This window comes from Corella eumyota, chromosome 2 (genome assembly GCF_963082875.1).
Source record: "Corella eumyota chromosome 2, kaCorEumy4.1, whole genome shotgun sequence".
NCBI lineage: Eukaryota > Metazoa > Chordata > Ascidiacea > Phlebobranchia > Corellidae > Corella > Corella eumyota.
Window position 1 is genome coordinate 4,556,437 of NC_137491.1, and position 18,301 is coordinate 4,574,737.

The window sequence follows — 18,301 nt, forward strand, 5'->3', positions numbered from 1 at the left end:
CTTTGTACATCTAGATTTAATTTTGTTTTTATTTATTGCTTGTGAACAATGGTATAGCTTGATCTATTTGTAGATATGTGTAAAATATTTTGTTTGCTGCAGGTTGTAATCAATAACTGTCGATAAATTTAAAGCCGTTGTTTTGTCTTTACAAAAATAAACTGTTCTGCATAGAAAAAAACGTTACGTGCAACTAGTTATAAAACCATATTTGTTTTTTAGGCAAGTTTATTAGAAAAAAAATAAATTAAAAAAAAAAATTTAACTACAAGACAACATCGTTTAATTTACATATGCGGAATATTAAATTCAACAAAACCTATTGCTTTAAAAAATATTTTGTAAATAAATGTTTTCCGATTAGAAACATTAAAACATTTCTTTTTAGTTGTATCGTATAAAAATGAAACTAAATTCGAACCAATATGCAAATAAGTAAGCCTCTTATGACGTAACAAAGGCCCTGGAGAATGTCCTTTTATAATTTTTGGTAATTTTTATGAAAATAAAACAAACTAAAAAATGAAAGAAACCAAAAGAAATTAAGAAAGATAAGTCGTTCGCTTCGGTTTAAATATTCTAGACTGTAACGTGCTGTTTAACATATGAGTATGCACTAAAAATCAAAAAAATAACTTGACTAGAGATGACAACAAAGGTACAGCAAAAAGACTTGGGATAAAGAAAAAAAAGCCTGATGTCTTCGACACAGAAATCTGGCGGGGTTGAACCCGTCCGCGTAAAACGCCGTGATGGAATGTTATTGGCCGACGGTAGAAGTCCTCCAAATAATCAGCTAGAACAAGATAAAGCGAAAACTTCGTCAAATACAGAAGTTAGAAAAACAACCTTTGATGACTCAGGTCCACTGTCATTCTTTTGTTTAAATTTTACCTATTTCAAAAAACTTATCTTTTTTTATTTATTTTTTGTAGTTAACAAGCCGATACAAGGTTATAGAAAACTTATGAGTAATGAGAGTAGAAGTACCATTGGTGGCTTGTCACATAACGTATCGCAGGATATCGCAAAACATGCCCATACTCTTGACGTGGAAACAAAGTCATCCAAGTAAAGCTGGGTTACCGTAGTACAGGGGTCGGCAACTTTTTTCGCACTGCGGACCGATTTAAAACTAAAATCTTTTTCGCGAACCAAGCTTTAAAAAAAAAACATTTTTTTGCTGAAAAAAAAATACGGCCCGGTGACGTACTGCTCATGGACCGGCACTGGGCCGCGGCCTGGTGGTTGCCGACCACTGACCTAGTAGATATAATCTATATGTTTAAGCCTAGTTTATAAAAGTAGTTAAATATAGAATGTAATTTTTAACAAGCTCGTATGTTTTCAAGATCACGCCGATATTCAGTAGTTCGAGTAAAAAGTGAAACTAAAATGAAGCCCGACTCGGAAAAGCATTTGCCAGCCGCAGAAACCTTAACCTCGCAACAGATCAACGGTAATCAGATAATAAACAAAAGTTTAAAAAAAACGCACAAAAAATAAAAAAAAATAATAGGAATCTTCGGCCAAGATGTAAAAAAATTAAAACTAGAAAACTTCAATGAAAAATAAAAAAACGTAATCGATTCTGTTTTTAGCGTTTAAGGAAGCGTTCGACCTGTTTGACAACAATGGTGGAGGAACGATCGACGCCCTTGAGTTAAAAGTAACACTGGAGTCGGTGGGAATCGAACTCGACGAAGCAGAGATTCATGATGTCATGATGAGACTGGATAAAGATGGTAAGTTTAATAAAACATTGTTCTAAGTCCCTAAATTACATTCTTTAGTTATTTTAAACTTCCCAAATCGTGATTTTTTTTATAGGAAATGGTGAAATTGATTTTTTTGAGTTTTTAGACCTGATGACAAACACAGAAATGTTTTTGGAAGCATTTGGTAATTATTGCGATACATCGAATGACCCTAAATAACATCAAATTAGTTTAATTTAATTCTTTTTAAATATTGAAAAATATTTCTCTTAAAGCATCGCGGCATGAGCCAGGTAGTGAGATGGAGAGAATAAGAGAAAGAGATGTTTTATTGTTTGACGCCCTTACTGAGTTTATGAAGAAATCAGCTCTTAAAGACGCCCATGAAATTGTAGGGTCAGTAACAATTTTATATTTTTTTCGACTTTTAGGATTTAGTCATAGCTTTTGTACGTTTTTTTTTGTATTTTAGGTATTATGCCAAAAAATACAAAAAAGTAGTAAAATCCTATAATGCGAACAAGGGAGCGCATGTTGTAGGTCATTATGCTGATGGAGCCCGGCTAATTGGCCTTACGGAAAAACAAATCGTACAGCAATTAAAGAAATTAATGCTTTGCCAAAATTTTGAAAGTAAGTTTGCAAAAAATTTAATAAGCTGTTTAATTTAACTTTCCTTATTTTGTGCCAATTTATTTTTTTTGATGTTTTACTAATAGATAAGGGAGAGAAGGACAGTCCATACGCCCAACCACTACAACTATCAGTTCTCAGATCTGTGACGTCATCGCCACCGACGAAAAAATTTCGTAAACCAAGAAAAAGGAAGATGATGAATCCTCCACAAACAGCTCCTGGTCCGTTAATGTTAAAATACAGATTGATATAAAACTACCACAGAAACTCAAAAATATAATACCTTTCCCTTATTAAATGTTATATAAACTGTTAGTACAGGACACTTAACAACTTTTGAAACAGCTATAAATGGTGGAGGCTAATTTAAAAAATATTTTTTAGCGGTTTTACAGCAACCTCGTCGCCAACCTTCAGTCTCGGAAACTAATCTTATGACACCACAACAACTTATTCAACCATTTAAGAGAAAGAGAATAGTTTTAAAGGTTAGGAAAAAATAAATTAGCATATATTTAAGGGCACGAGTAAATTTGTTAAAATGTTGCTAATTATGTTGTTAGTTTCACGTGATTTTTGTATTTTTTTGATAGCAAAAGTGAAATAAAAGTTTTGCCAATCGATCAAGGGCTTCGATTTTTTCTCTTTAAAAACTGTAGGCTCGCTGTTTTAATTATCACCGTTAAAATATCGATTAAATATAATTTCATTGTTAAAACATTGGCATGTGAAAAATAACTATATTTAGTTTTAAAATAAACGATTTTTTCTGCTATTAGTAAAATACAGAACAAATTTTTAAACAATTAATTTTTAAATTTTAACAGATTATAAACAACAACCTACTACAAACGGAAAATAAAGAAACAGAAAATGATTCTAAGCGAGATATTGGAAAAGTTAGTTAATATACTTAATTTGACAATTTATAATTAACAGTTTATGCCTTATATCCGTATTTGCGTTTAAGTGAAATTTATTGTAACTATTTAGAAAAATAACTGCGATAGTGATTTTCGTGTTCGAGAAGAAATTTTGCAACACAAACCTGGTTGGTTAAGCCAGCGAAACAAAATGTACAACGTTGAAATAAATATGCCAGTACGCTACAGCCGAGTCCACGTGGATAGGTTGCCAGAATTACGAGCAAAGGTTCAGTTAAAACATATATGTTGTCTCTTTGTAGATAGCATAAAGTATGCAAAACTAGTTTTTAAACATTTTTTAATATTTAGGTGGACAAAGCAAAAGCGAAATTTGTTGACGAAATAACAAAAAAGAAAATACAGAATAATATCCGACATTACAAAGAACTTGATTCACGAAGAATTCCATCACCTGTTTTATATGAGAAATTTAAAAGAGTTGAGTACGACTCAAGAGCGCCAGCTGGCGGCTACTCAAAAATATTTTGGTTACACTCATAAGTTTAACGAACACAACAAAATACATCTTTTTAATTCGTATTTAATGTAGTGATTTTTAATTTAATTAAATTATGTTTTTAAAATGTTTGCCTTTATTTGCCTATGGCAACTCACATACAATATATATTTATATATATACAAACACTCGATTTAACATTAACAGATTTAAAGTAACAGCATTTTGACTTTGCATTACATCGATATTATCGATAAAATTATAATTTAATTATAATCGTTATTTTCGTTTCAGGTATTTTGTTCGTACAGCAGCGCAGAAACAAATAATCGTACATCTGTTACCACGACCCAGTTAAACAAGGCCAGTCTGCAAAATCACTTTCAGCGCAGAGAAGGCGGCTCCAAGTTTTTCTATCATCCTCACTAATCAAAAATACCACATAATGTTCTATTATATGTTTTTGATAGGTTAATACCTGTTCATGTGAAAATGATATGCGATTTGCGAATTGTCGTTGGATGAGTTCTAAAATACATTTCCACACACTGTATAAAAGTATTTGTTTTATTTATTATATTCGGTATTGACAAAACCTAAATTTCATTTGCTATTTATATACTTCAAGGCCGAGTGAAAGTTGTTGTTGTTAGTTCATACTTAAATTGTTTTCAAAACAATAAGGAAACTGTAACGCGTTTATTTCGCACAATGTTTGCATTGCTGCTTACCTGTGACGTTGGGCATTTGTTCAGAGGGTCGACTTGATAAGGGGTTTTAATAACAAGAGCAAAAAACGAGGACGCCAAGGGCGATAATTATCGACAATTGTTCGAAGGCTGCAATCAAACTTATTGATGATGCCGGTCGCGTGAGATTAGAAGTCCCTTCTTCAAATTCTTTCCACACCGTCTGTTTGACAAGCTTAGTGCCAACAAACATTTTGTTGCAACAACAACTAGTTTTGCTTGTCAAAATATTGCTTTGACAATCTTGCCACCTAAAAAGATACAGAAAGACAGGTTTACTGTTTGGCTCAAACGGCAAGCAAAAGCAGCAGGCGATTTAAAATATTCGAGCAATAGCTCAAAGGTGGATTTAAACAGAAAACTTGCACAAGTACAGTTATGTCAAGAAAAGGTAAAATCTACTTTATATATAAAAGGATACTCGTATAACAAATGAAAGATTTAAAGTAAAGATTGTTCTCTATTTAGTAACTAATATTTGTGTGCAAATACTTAAAATAGACAAGGCAAACAGGCCAGCTTTTACTTTCGACTATTCGTGTATGCAGGTGTGTATGAAAGATTTCAGGCACTCACAAACCGACGTTTTGGGTACGATGACGTCACATGTTCATCAAGTGAGGAATTGGAACAGTTTTCCAGCAAGTCAACAGACTCAACAAGCCGACAGCATTGCTCAGATATCAAGCAGCACGACTACCCATGTGGGCCAGGTAAGAATTAAATAGGCAAACTAACTTATATATTATAATAGGTTTACTGTATCTTATGCAGAAGGTATATATACATTTTTTGGTATAAAGTTATTTATAAGTTTAAACTAAAGTTTTGAATGAGAACAATAAATGCGATTTATTTATTACCAAAAGTTTGCAGACAAATTAAATTGCGTTATCTATTTATTACTCTAGACTTTTTATTGCATAAATATTAAGGCAAAGGTGTTAGAAATCGTTTGATGCTTAACAGTTTAAACTATTTTTAAAGCGAGGTTTTCACACGTTTTGGCCTATAAAAAACTACTTTAGAAAAGTAATCTTGAAAGTATATTTGCTATTCGTGACAAGATAACCGTTACGTTAATTTCGTAAAAATGTTCGAGGTTCGTAGTAAAACAGCTGCGCTAATAGGTTAATTCGTATTTATCGAATTGGCGACGAAAACTTAATGCAATGTAATATTTCTGTATTAACGATGCAGTTTATACGCATACGACTAATTGGGTTCAAGATTAAATAAAACAATTATGATTATTAAAGCTTTGGTCGATGCTGAATAACTCAAAACTCAATTTTTAATTTTGCACGTTTTTGCGTCAACCATTAATCCGTTCTAATTCACTTCGCGGTTCGCTGCACATCCTGCGGAGAATAGTGATACACGATATTTACCGAGAATTAATCTCAACCATTCAAGCCATGTACGGCATATTAGCCATTTACGAAATCGGAATCATGGCCAGTTATAGCAATATGCACTTGTTCATTGTCTGGAGCGGTGGATTATCGCCCGCGTTTGGGGAGTGCGCCATTTAATCGAACGAAAGGAATTAGCATAGAACTGCGAATGTTCATTTTGTGATTATGTTGTTATTCGAAAAATCGACTACAAGCGAGTAGGTCTAAGAATTTGTTTCCGTTAATAAAATATCTTGCACCACGCTGTTAAAATGCATTGGAATAATTGGAATTTTGGCTATTACAACTACTTGGTAAGATCAGTTAAGGTCTACCATCAGAATACGTTAATGAGTAAACTAAGGTGATTCTCATAAGGATGTTATATGTTATAGGGAGTGGGCGAGGTACCGAGAGTGTATGGAGTCGATTCAAGTTCTTCACTAAGCTCCGACAACCGCTCAGCAATGGTGGAAAATATCAAAACGTGGAACAGCACGACTACGAAGAAAAAGAAAATTGTGGAGAAAAAGTAAGACCAAGAATAGATCAGTTATACTTAAATCAAAATTTTATATCTGTTTTATATAACTTCATGTATTCTCAAAATGTTCTACTACATCTACTCAAGTGGGCCAGGTATGTAAACAAACAACACTTAACAAGTTGTCCTATTTATGTCAAAGGTACCGCAGATACGAGAAACCTCCATATTCCTACGTGGGCCTGATCGCACTCGCTATTCGGAGCTCGACGAATCAAATGTTGAAACTCTCCGAAGTTCTGGCCAGAATTAGTTCAATGTTCCCCTTTTTTAAGGTAAAAACGCTATTTTAATTTTGGACATAAAATATATATAAAAATTACGATATAAGATATTAACTTAAGATGAAAATAGATCAGAATTTTAGAATTTACATCTTTTCTTGACACCCAGTTCGCTAAACCGTGTAAATTTAATCTATTTATTGCAACCCTAATTTGCAACGTTTGTGAAAAACATAATGAGGTTATTTCGGAAGCTTCCCATGTTGATTATATATGCTTCATGGATTAAGGAAACGAAACTGCCTTTAATTCCTTTATCTTAACGTTCCCATATCGAACTAATGTGCGCACCGATTTACCTGTCACTGTAGTAATCCCTAAAGTGCGGTACAACATCACAATGTTTATTCACTAATTATTATGCAAACATATCCCTTAATAAATATTATTTTCTTGTAGGGAGAATATCAGGGGTGGCGCGATTCGGTAAGACACAATCTATCGCAAAACAAGTGCTTCAAAAAAGTAAGTTTTAAATTATTACTTAGGCTACTTAAAAAGTAATAGGCGATTTGTTATAGTATAAAACATATTGATTAAAATTGTTTTGTTTTTCTCCTGTTTGTTGTGGTTTTGTTTATTTAAATGGTTATATGTTAAGGTCTTACAAGATCCATCCCGACCGCATTCCAAAGGCAACTACTGGACTGTTGACGTTACTTTGATTCCCGCCGAGAAACTTAAAAGACAAAACACTTCTGTTTCAAGAAATGTGGCGCCAGGATATACTTATGCAAGGTAAGAAAAACACTGACATATTGTGTGTATTAACATTTAGTTATGTATTAACATATAGTTTTCCTTGTACATTTGTTACAGTAGAAATACCGGATTTACAGGGATTTTTATATATTTAGGGATTTGACTGAAATATTTGACCTGGAGACTGGGAAATTAAAAGTAAGCAAAAGCGTAGGAAGTCAGTATGGTTTCCACGAAGATTACATTGATAGGCAACAGCCTGATCACACATCTACGACGAATGTTATACCTTCTACAATTTGTGGGAGTAATAATTATACCTCAATAAATGCGAACCATTCACCTCCATCTGTTACCAGTGCTTCGGTGTCATGGCAAAACAGTATGTTATCTCTTAACACGTCATACAACAATTTTGTTAAACAATTCAGGAAATACATGCACAAGTGCAACATTTTTAAAATGTTTAATTTAACTCCTTAATTTAGATCAATCAGGATTTCGTCAAACCCCACCCCCAAGACAAAGTGAAACTTCCAATTCACTTCAAGTGGGTAATGTTACGAATTGGAAAACTCCATACGCAGCAGATAGCACTTTATTGAACGTGAATGTAAACCAACGAAAGGGTTTTAACAACAACGTGACTACGAAACCTCAATATAATGAACCTCTAGTTTGCAGGTAGGCTAAACCAGTGTCCTTTTTAAATTTTTTTGTTAGCCTATATGCTAAACGTACATGGTTATTATTTAAAACCTAATGTAAAATTGTTTTCAACAGCGACCTTGTGAGTTTGAGCACTGACGCTTTAAGTTATGCCTATCCATCTTCAGCTCCTAATTGTGATCAAGTAACTCCCCCATCTCCCACTACTGATCTCGAGTCACGTGCTTCAGTTGACAGTCCCGTTCCCACAGATAGTTCTGATGATGAAAAATATCCATCAGCTGCAAGAACTATGACGTCAGAACAGCCTAAGTTATCTGCCATTAACATGGAAAGAATAATAAAAAGGAAGCGCCATTCAAGGAACAAGCGAATGGCGAATAAGAAAATACGAGTATCAAGGTCAAGATCAAGCCTAGAAAACAAAAGCGGCAGCGAGAGTTATTCACAATCAGGTTCCCCGGAATCAACTCAGTCCCACGTTTCCACAGAATCAAATAACAACACTATGTTACCGACTCCTCAGGCCAAAAACATTGACAATAGAGCAAAAAATGTAGAAAGTCCACCTAATACGCTCCCGCCACCTAATCAAAAACCATTTGGCGACAACCAAACAAAACAAGCAAAGTCTCCAGATAACAATAAAAAACCTAAGTTTTGGTCAAACATTGATCAAACAGTGGGACCTGAAGGACCACCAAACATTACTTGGACATCTTCTAATCCCCTTCAAGCAGTCAAACCCTACTTCGAACCAAGCATTCAATCTGAAATTGTAACAGAAACTTCATCCAACCAATGGACTAATGCTGTAGATTTAAATGACAATCATCTTGACAATTTAGAAATACAAACAGTAGAACCAATAAACAATGATAACCAATTTGCTTACAAGCAAGGTGGATTAGTTAACGATCAATCTGAATTTTTAAAACAACAAGCTGGTATTGTTACCGGCCGAACCAACAACTCTCCAGCGCTGTTCAACCCAAGGCTACTACCTCCATACAGACCACTTTCAAATATGCAAACCCATCCCTCAGTTTATGGACATAGCCTACAGCCTACTGCTCATAACTTTTATCCACCGTCGAATTATCCTACTTTTCCAAGCACTATTCCAAACCCAATGTACGGTAACACGTACCCACAAACGACGTCCCCCTTTCAACAAAGTACTTCGCCTTATTTACCCACTCCTCCGCCTTTAGAGGAAAATTTGCCTCTAGCTTCTAAATTGGGGGCAACGTACCCCGCACTTGGTGGGTTTTATCCGAATGCCCCGACTTGGCCAACCCACCAAATGCAATTTGTAGATTCGGGTTATGCGGGGTCGTTTTTACCTCCGCATTTATAAAACATTTAGCCTGCGATTTTTGATTTAAACGAAAGTTATTTATTACTGGATTTACAGTTTTGTTAATTTTTATTTCTATGCCAATTTTGAGTTTTATTATTGTGACTGTGTGTTTGAGAATTATCGTGATTTTTTTTAAATAGACTTTAAAAACAAAGATTTTGTATTATCTATGTTTAGGATAAAATATTTCAATTTTATTAATTAGCAAAGATAGAAGTATGCATTATTTTTAACTACAAATAAATCAGACTAACAAACAAAAAAAAATAATACGTAAAGTTTGTTTTTTAAACAATTTTTTTATTAGTTAAAGATATAGTTAAGCAGATTGCAGTGTTTTACACAAGAAACAGTATATGAGTAAGCAATATAAAAATATGAAGATAAATGTACTGCCATTAAATAGTATAATAATACTATAAAGTAAAAGGTGATAAGATAAAATGTGGCTCAAAACACAAGTACCAACATGATTTCAACAGTTAAAACAAAAATAATTTCATATAAACAATTTTGCAAAGTATAACACATATCTAAAAAAATGATTTTTTTATAAAGGATATAAAATAAAAGTTGTATAGCATTGTTGCTGTAAAAAAGTTAATTAATATGCTGATAAAATGGGTTCAATTTTAAATTTAAAATTCATCGTGTTTGTTTCCACTAAACTCAATATGTGAAATATATCCATCTTTATCTTTATCTTCCATCTCAAGAATACCAGATATTATTTGATTTTCTTCAATAGACGACATTTCCGCACCGTTTGCATTTTTTACTTCTCTGCGAAGGTATTCTCTTAACTAAATTTTTAAAAAAAATTTCAACAAAATTAACAAAAGGCGTATACTGCTTTTATTTAATAAATTTTGTTACCACAATAAAGGTTTTAACACAAAACTGATAATTGTCTAACAACTTATTTTTAATTAGGTCAATTCACAGTTTTAAGTGTTTAAACAATAAGCCCCATAACCTAATTAATACTCTTTGAGGCCTAATAAACATAGCTAAACTGCAATAAATAAGACTGTTTTTGTAATAAAACTAGAACAATTTATTAAAATTAAAACATACTTCAAATTTTGATAAAAATTTATTTCCATCAATATCCATATCTTTAAACACTTTTGGGTGTCTGGGCCCTTCTTCAGCATGAACCAATTCAACTTCAAACACCAATGTACCACCAGGCATTTGAGGTAAATCTATTGACAGTACAACAACAGCGCATGTTTTTATTTAGGCTAATTGAATTATATAAATCAAAATTAAAAACACAAAATAGTGTTTTTTATAACAACTAATGTGTTAAGAAAAATATATTAAACAGTAAATGATCTTACGGCCTCCAGCATGCCCATATGCTAAATGGGGGGGAATAGTTAATTTTCTTTTTTCCCCTGGGCACATGTCAACTAGTCCCTCGTCAAATCCCTCAATTACTTCACCAATCCCAAGTTGAAACCTATATGGTTTATCCACATGACTGAACACAGGTTAAAACATTTGTAAAATTAGGCAAAATAATAAATGCCAAAGTATTCAAAAAAAATTTAACCTTTTGTCGAAAACTTCTCCTGTATCTAATTTCATTCCTTTAAAATTGACAAACATTTGATCTCCATATTTACTTTCTCGCTCACAATCCTCGGGTTTAAATAAAACATCAATTTTAAAGTTTGGTGATCCATTTACAAAGATTACAAAGCACAATACACTCAAAACTACTGCCGCAGAGAAATTGAACATAACTGCTGGCGATTTTCTTTAATAAAACCAACTTTAGTTCTACTTGTGTACTACCGCCCAGACTAAAAATTACTTTTTTGCCTACAGATAAACAAACCCAAGCCAATTAAAATCAAATATTACTTTAATTCAAGTTGAAACCATTAAAATTATTTGACTGTTTGAAATTCTAATAATGTTCACATTTACATATATATAATATTTAAAACAGATAATTACTTTTTCTATATAGCAGTATAGATTATGCTTTATTATTCAGGAAAGACTAGCAAGTTTGCAAGACTACGATTAAAAATAAACAAAAAATTTCTTGTGTTCGTTATCTTTAACGAAATTAGTGGTTGTAACGCATGACTAGTGATGCATCACACGTGACTTGTAATATGGTTCACTAGTTCCGTAATTATACCCAAATATATTTTATTTTTTTATTTATTTTTTAATATAAAAAGAGCGTTTTTTAATCTAAACGTACCAACGGAATTATATGGTCATAATATCGTTGCAACGTAATTTGAAACCTACAAAATTTTCATTAGAAAAAAAAACGTCAAACTTGCACAAAACACACATTTAATATCACTCCATAGTTTCTTCTTCTAAAGCTGAAATAATATTTTTTACCAAATTTTCGATTTTTGAAAGTTTTAAATCAATTTCATTTAGAGATTGATTAACATCTAATTTAAAATCTAGAAAACCTTGCAAGGTATCTTTAATCTGATCAGGAAGTTCCATATCCATCCACTTTTTATCTTCTAATGTAAAACTTAACTCGCCTATCGGAACAGGTGTATTAATGCCGTTTTTGCCAGGAATAAATTGGCAGCAAGTAGCAGTAATCGTCGTTTTATTACTTGTATTATAATCTTCAACTTTAGTGTGTCGGGTGCGAGATTTAGTATACTCATTTCGTTTTGCCAAACATGATTTATTTTGTATAGGAACCATTTCTGAAAAATCAGTCATAGCTTTAAGCTTGATTTTGGCATTTTTATCAACTTTGGGCACTTTTGACGATTTGTTCTTCTTTCTTTTACGCACTAACTCAGGTTTTTCAAGTTTTAAGCATTCCTTATCCAAATCAGGTTTAATCATTTTGCCACAGCGATTGCAGCATGGGCAACTTGCATTTTTATATTTAGTTTCCTTAACTTTTCTATTACGTTTTGTTGCGCCTTTTCTTTCTTCAGATGAACCTATAAGTAAGTTTTCGTCTTCATTTTTGGTAGGCTGATATGGCTCAGAATTTCTCTCTTCATCGTTACTAATTCCAACAGAGTACTCGTCGTTTTTGATCGTTTCTTTGGAATTACTTGGGGTGCTTATTCTTAAGACTGACTTTGTGGCATTAATGAAAGCAAGAAAGATAGCCTTTAACATTCTCCATGCCGAACTATACAAATCTTCTTCGCTATAAATTATGTAATTTAATTATAACTTTTACTAAAATTTTTATTGCTTGAATAATCAAATTAAACCTACCCATTCTCACTGCCTTCATCATTTTGTTCTTGTTTTTCCAAAGCAATTTGCTTGTTTCGCTTAATTAAAGTTAAGTACAATCAGTTCTGAGTTTCCAAACTACTTTTTTAATTGGTATTAAGGCACTATAACCAACCTTTGTTATGTGCATCCATTTTTTCAACCTTTTAACTTTTTTGGCTACTACTGGATCAGTTTCTGCATCCCTCCCCCACCTTACTGCCTCCAAAGTTCGGAATGTAAACTTAAACAATACAACAAAAGTAGCTTAATAACAAATACATTTTATGTAATTTAAATAAATTGCATAAAAATCTCAAAAAATATTTATCAGTTTATTTTACTTACAATTCGGTGCATATCATAGGTAAGTTGTAGATTTTTTCGAAAGGCGTAATTAATAGGTGGAAATTTCTTCATTACTTCCATTAATTTTGTTCCCTCGATTAAATCCAAATTAACGTAGGTCAAAGCTCGTACTGTTACCTCACTGGCGATACGATCTTGGTTGCCGGACTTTTCTCTCCAGAAGTAAGCACCAAAACTGTCGTTCGAACCTGTATTTAAAAATAAATCAATCTTCTTAAAAATGTTATAAGTTAATTATTTAACCCGAACAATGCAATATGTTAAACAACTGTCACGTTTTAAAGGTAAACGTGTGGGATCTTTTGTTAATTTAAATGTTCTAGATTACTACCAGAAAATCTTATCGCTTATATTTTTTTATTACGTTAAAAATAAACATGAACGAATACCTTATTCAAATAGAATTAAAACAAAACATTAATAACCGACATATAACATATTATGTGATAAGTAAAACTACGAAATTTGTGTCAACAACGCAACATGTTTTTAATAAATTTACTTACTAAGCAGAGAAACAACTTGATTGTCTGAGATAACTTCCAAAGAACCAGAAATAACAAAATATATAGAATCCACTCTTTCCCCTATATCGTAAACAATATCACCCGGTGCAATATAAAATCTCTGCATTTTTCGGGCTAAAATTCGGGTTGCATTTTCTCCAATGCTTTTAAAAACTGGTTGATTTTTGATAACATTTTTGTGTAAATGTTCACATAACTCTGCACACTTATGCTCCGGCAACATATTGAGGACCTGTTATACATGCATTTATTAATTTCGTGAATAACAGTTTATACAGTTTATTAAAAGCAAGTATAAACTTAAACTCACGTTGTCTACGCTAATTCCATGTGTCGCTGCACTTTTGTAAGAAACATAATCAATCATACTTTCCTTTAAATGATACGGAACTTGATGCAAGTCAGCAAACTGGTTTATAGATTTGATCATGTCACCAAATTTGTTGTTAGCAGCATTAACTTGTTGCAAAATATTAGAAACATGCCCCAAAATTACAGCAGACAATAAAGCTGTAAAAATGTTAAGTTAAATACTGTCAAAAAATCTGATCGATAAAAAGTAAAAATTTTAAAAGAATAACACTTGTATGTCAAACATATTTCTATAAACTAAAACTACAAGATCGATGATTAAACTATGTACCATCTACCTCCAATAATAAGAAGAAAAACGCAATATATTTTTTCTTCAGTTGTATCTGCTGCAATGTTTCCATAACCAGCTGATTGAACTAATGTCATGGTAAAGTACATACTTGCCACATATGATTTGTGAATAAATGGACCACCCGCTAACGCCCCTAACCAAAAATACAAAAGTGTAAATGCAACTGCGCTGATTTGAAATTGTGTTGTATATAAAAATACTACTAACTTGAACATTATAGTTTACCTTTAGTTTTATTCCAATAAAATAATCTTTCATCAGTCTCCCCCATTCTTTGTAGCCAGTTTTTTGGAGTTATATATACCGACGGTTGATATATTTCTGTTAGATAAATCATCAAGTTTAACTTTTAAAATTCTTTAACAAAACGTTAATACTTAAAACGGTTTACCTTAAATTTATATAGGAGTTACCTTGTTTCTGGTCCGGTAAATAGTAATTAAAATCCTGGTCATCTAAATCAACATTCGACAAACCCCAAGTCAAAGAGTCGTTTTCAAAATCCACAAAATCATTTTTAATTGCAAAAATATTCATTTCTTCTTTTAAATCAGCCAGGTCAGAGGCTTGTTGTGAAAGTAAATTGTTTCTTACGCCAATCAAAGCAACAGAGTACCATCCACATGCCATCCAATGACAAACTAAAACGATTAAACTTACCTACACCAAAGTTTAAAAAGTTCTTATATTTGGACAATTTTGTTAAGTATTAATAAGTTTCAAGATTAATAGTTTACCATGACGATAAGGGAAGCATAAGTGTGTTCCAAATATCTATCCACATCTCTAGCAATTCTAATCACACGAAGAAGTCGAAAAGCTTTTAAAACGCTCAACAAACGTGCGAGTGCCTTTAGTCAATATTAATAAATATAATTTTTAAAATAAAAAACATAAAGCACAATAATTTAACTTAATAATAAAAACTTGTTATAAATAAACCTAACAATATTACAAATACTAATACGTTTTTTTACAAAAACCTAAAATATTTGTTTAAACTGACTTGTTGTTTTAGTTCACCAAATAACAAGGTAACGGCATCGTAGGGTAGACATGACAACACGTCAATGGAGAACCATGATGTAGCATATTTCATACGAATGCTCTTCAAGTCAGTTACCAGAGCTCCTTTATGAAGTATTTTGAGAGGTTAAGAATTTTAGACCAGCGTATTTATTTGTTGAATAAAACATTTTACTGTAGTTATACCTTCGTTGCCAACATAGGTTGTGTGGAAATTAATTGCGACATCAAGAAAGAAGAACAAATCCAAACAAGAGTCTACTGCAAGCCATGTAATGCTGCAATACAATGGTAAAATAGGGAAATCACCGAAATAAATAGTTAATCGATGAAGCGTATCTTGGCACTTATTCAATCAATTTAATACATTGACATTTCAATTGAAAAAATTAAAATGCCAAGTTATTACTGAATTTATTGTTTAAATTATTTTTAAAAATAAAAACACTTTTTTGGAATGAAACCTTCTCGGTGTTATATTAAAAGCTGCAACCATAGGTACGACAATAGCTGTGTAAAGTGTTAAAGTAAGTACAACCCAGTCCCAAGCCATTTTAGATGCGCTGTAGTGAATAATGATGTAGGTGTCCTTAACTGGAATATGTTGATCTCGTTCTTTGTTTAAATCTGAAAACAAAAGTATAAGTTAAAAACGAAAGTATAAAGTGCATGTTTAATTTTGACCCTATTTATGAAAAATATATTTGTTATTTAGTTGTTATGGTTTGTTAAAACCCAAAAATATCATATACTCCCGTTGCAAACTGCCAGAACGTAATTGGTTTCTTAACCATGAGTGTACTCGCGCATGTTTAAAAATAAAATTCCTCGCCCATTACCGCTATGCTAAAATACAAGTTAGATATATGGGGGTTTTGTTCACAAACAGTTTTAGTAAGTGACGTCACCTTTTTGCCGGACTTACGTGCGTATGAATGCACTCCAGATATCCCAGAGACAACAAAAAAAACTTTTTAAAAGGTCGCGTCGTCTTTTCAAATCAGTAGGCAAATAAAAGACATTAGTCGTTGCCCATTATTCTTCAGTTGAGGTTAGCACAATAATAATAATAAATTTCTATTATACGTATTATTAGGAAAGCACTAGTCATTTTTTCTAAAGCGCGTTGCTAAATATGTATTGCGTAATTCAGATCGCCTACAAGGATTTTACATTAAAACAGTATGATAGTTTTTATGCCACTTTTTGATTAAAAAGGGCTGTTGGCCCTTTAACCCGGATAGGGCACAGTCGACACAATATCCTTTGTGTTTAGGGTCGTTTGTCAAATGCGGTCATAATGGACAATATAAAAACAATTAACTGTTTGTGACCATCAGTTACGGGTGGTTAAACATTATATATAATAGGGAAGCGTAAGTGATTTACAAAGAGAATAGAAGAGTATCGGCTTTCGTTTCACCGTTAAATTCAACCGAAGATCGAATCTTTTAGATTTTATCAGGATTAGGGAAAAGAAGTTTAAACAATAAGTATTTTAATTACCTTGTTCTTTTAAATGATAAAAAACAAGCAGCTAATTATTAGAACTAAATATTAGGTATTAAAATCTGTTTATTTTAAAGTTTTGTAGCATATGTGTATTGTTGTATAGTTGCTACTAAGCATGTAAGTTAATCTTCTCAAGTTAAAAATTAAATCTTATAATTCAGATTTTACGCTTTGTTGATTTTAAAAGGGGTATAAGCACCAATAGTAGAATTATTAGGTAGGTGAGCGGGGTTAAAGGTTAGGATTGTTGTTTAACATAGTCGTTAATTACTGGGCGAGATAAGCACCGCTACATAGCGACCCACAGCCTATTCAATTTTAATGACACTTCATATACACTTGTCTTACTTTTAGCCTGGCTAGTAACGTCACCCAAGGAAATCTATAGGTAGTTTTCGGTATTATTTCTTTGTTATTAACGCCGACATTTTCGTTTTATTATTACTAAACAGTTGAAGGCTTACGTTGTTTATTTTAACATTTCGGCATTTTTCTATACAACTACATTTGTATACGTTGGGATTTTTTTTATATAAAAGATTGCAATCGCGACTGACAATACTACAAAACTTTTATTTGTTTTGTTTGGTTAGCCCAAATGGGTTGGGAAAATGTAAACGTCGGTAAACATTATGCTAAATCGTGAATTCGAGCTATTCTCGAGTGCAGTGAGTACGGGAAAGTGGCTGGTTAACGAAGGCCCACTAAATCAACATTAAGGGTAGGGCTCTATGTAGCCAACGATCCATAAGCGGCCTTTATGGAATGTTGACGCGTATACTTATCTGTTAGAGGAGTGTTTTCGTAAGACACAATGTATTCGTTCAGACACTATATTTGTATGAGTAATGTGCTGTTGTGCTTACACATGTAAGGTTTAAATAGCTAAATTTAATATTTATATAATTTGATTTTAAGCAGTTAGCCAAGTAATTAGGTGTAAGTATATAAATAGTTGCAACTTCAGATCTCTATGATAATGGAAGCCCTAATTCTACTATTTTTGAGTTTTAGAAAGTTAATAAACCGTCCAATAAAGTAATTGTTTATTTTTAAGTACCTTCAGCTTCTTGGTTTTCGATATTTTTTTTCATTTGCTCTAACAATTTATTGGCCTTCGACTTTTGTACATTTTCTTTTGCTTCATTTTGTGGATCTTTATTTGATACATCGTTTGGTTTGTCAACATCTTCTTTTTTAATACTTTTATTTTGTTTTGCTGGTATATCATCTCCTTCCATTATAATTTTAGGTTACAAATTTAGGTTGTAGTTTACTCTTTGCCAGTCGTCTCACAAACTTGTAAAAAGCTATTTAAAAGACGTAATTTATTTCGCGAGTGTTAGGTATAAAAACTTATATTTGCAATTAGAAAATGCCATGTTAATCTTGCCTAATGCCATTGTGTATTTTAAGGATTATAGCTTTTTACACGTAATAAATTTTTTAGTTTATAATGTTAAATCTACAACATATGCCCGTTGTTAAATGGCCAAATATTTAAAATAAAAATGATTT

General features: G+C 32.3%; 4 protein-coding genes across 4 annotated transcripts; 2 read left to right on the plus strand and 2 right to left on the minus strand.

Moving 5' to 3' along the window:
• Window positions 1–757: 757 nt before the first annotated feature.
• On the plus strand, window positions 758–4,166 carry LOC145742204 (uncharacterized). The gene is made up of 13 exons (XM_082559991.1): window positions 758–863; window positions 936–1,071; window positions 1,353–1,459; window positions 1,602–1,745; window positions 1,831–1,902; window positions 1,994–2,114; window positions 2,191–2,351; window positions 2,438–2,575; window positions 2,739–2,842; window positions 3,182–3,253; window positions 3,348–3,506; window positions 3,590–3,718; window positions 4,032–4,166. Exons 1-13 carry the CDS (start codon window positions 758–760, stop codon window positions 4,164–4,166), a joined length of 1,584 nt encoding a protein of 527 aa, XP_082416117.1.
• Window positions 4,167–4,817: 651 nt separating this feature from the next.
• On the plus strand, window positions 4,818–9,442 carry LOC145742205 (uncharacterized). Its single transcript, XM_082559992.1, has 10 exons — window positions 4,818–4,877; window positions 5,035–5,199; window positions 6,279–6,415; window positions 6,570–6,702; window positions 7,111–7,176; window positions 7,313–7,449; window positions 7,569–7,795; window positions 7,902–8,097; window positions 8,197–8,896; window positions 8,981–9,442. Exons 2-10 carry the CDS (start codon window positions 5,041–5,043, stop codon window positions 9,440–9,442), a joined length of 2,217 nt encoding a protein of 738 aa, XP_082416118.1. The 5' UTR covers window positions 4,818–4,877; window positions 5,035–5,040.
• Window positions 9,443–9,757: 315 nt separating this feature from the next.
• On the minus strand, window positions 9,758–11,435 carry LOC145742880 (uncharacterized). The gene is made up of 5 exons (XM_082560711.1): window positions 11,417–11,435; window positions 11,007–11,278; window positions 10,792–10,934; window positions 10,523–10,653; window positions 9,758–10,248 (listed from the first exon to the last, which is right to left on the minus strand). The coding sequence occupies exons 2-5, from the start codon at window positions 11,195–11,197 to the stop codon at window positions 10,084–10,086; spliced, it is 630 nt and encodes a 209-aa protein (XP_082416837.1). The 5' UTR covers window positions 11,198–11,278; window positions 11,417–11,435; the 3' UTR covers window positions 9,758–10,083.
• Window positions 11,436–11,776: 341 nt separating this feature from the next.
• On the minus strand, window positions 11,777–18,024 carry LOC145742207 (voltage-gated delayed rectifier potassium channel KCNH1-like). The gene is made up of 14 exons (XM_082559993.1): window positions 17,844–18,024; window positions 15,736–15,898; window positions 15,458–15,549; window positions 15,252–15,376; window positions 14,983–15,096; window positions 14,659–14,905; window positions 14,471–14,566; window positions 14,229–14,378; window positions 13,889–14,088; window positions 13,558–13,810; window positions 13,031–13,239; window positions 12,819–12,926; window positions 12,683–12,741; window positions 11,777–12,611 (listed from the first exon to the last, which is right to left on the minus strand). Exons 1-14 carry the CDS (start codon window positions 18,022–18,024, stop codon window positions 11,777–11,779), a joined length of 2,832 nt encoding a protein of 943 aa, XP_082416119.1.
• Window positions 18,025–18,301: the final 277 nt, after the last annotated feature.

Coding starts and splice junctions, on each gene's coding strand:
- LOC145742204 (XM_082559991.1), top strand. CDS start 758: ATGTTATTGGCCGACGGTAGAAGTCCTCCAAATAATCAGCTAGAACAA. Junction 1,460..1,601: donor AACCTCGCAACAGATCAACG/GTAATCAGATAA, acceptor TTCTGTTTTTAG/CGTTTAAGGAAGCGTTCGAC. Junction 3,719..4,031: donor TATATGAGAAATTTAAAAGA/GTTGAGTACGAC, acceptor TTTTCGTTTCAG/GTATTTTGTTCGTACAGCAG.
- LOC145742205 (XM_082559992.1), top strand. CDS start 5,041: ATGAAAGATTTCAGGCACTCACAAACCGACGTTTTGGGTACGATGACG. Junction 5,200..6,278: donor CGACTACCCATGTGGGCCAG/GTAAGAATTAAA, acceptor TATATGTTATAG/GGAGTGGGCGAGGTACCGAG. Junction 7,177..7,312: donor AAAACAAGTGCTTCAAAAAA/GTAAGTTTTAAA, acceptor TTATATGTTAAG/GTCTTACAAGATCCATCCCG.
- LOC145742880 (XM_082560711.1), bottom strand. CDS start 11,197: ATGTTCAATTTCTCTGCGGCAGTAGTTTTGAGTGTATTGTGCTTTGTA. Junction 10,935..11,006: donor GGAGAAGTTTTCGACAAAAG/GTTAAATTTTTT, acceptor ACCTGTGTTCAG/TCATGTGGATAAACCATATA. Junction 10,654..10,791: donor ATATGGGCATGCTGGAGGCC/GTAAGATCATTT, acceptor TACTGTCAATAG/ATTTACCTCAAATGCCTGGT.
- LOC145742207 (XM_082559993.1), bottom strand. CDS start 18,024: ATGGAAGGAGATGATATACCAGCAAAACAAAATAAAAGTATTAAAAAA. Junction 15,899..17,843: donor CGAAAACCAAGAAGCTGAAG/GTACTTAAAAAT, acceptor TTTTGTTTTCAG/ATTTAAACAAAGAACGAGAT. Junction 14,906..14,982: donor ATGCTTCCCTTATCGTCATG/GTAAACTATTAA, acceptor ACTTTGGTGTAG/GTAAGTTTAATCGTTTTAGT.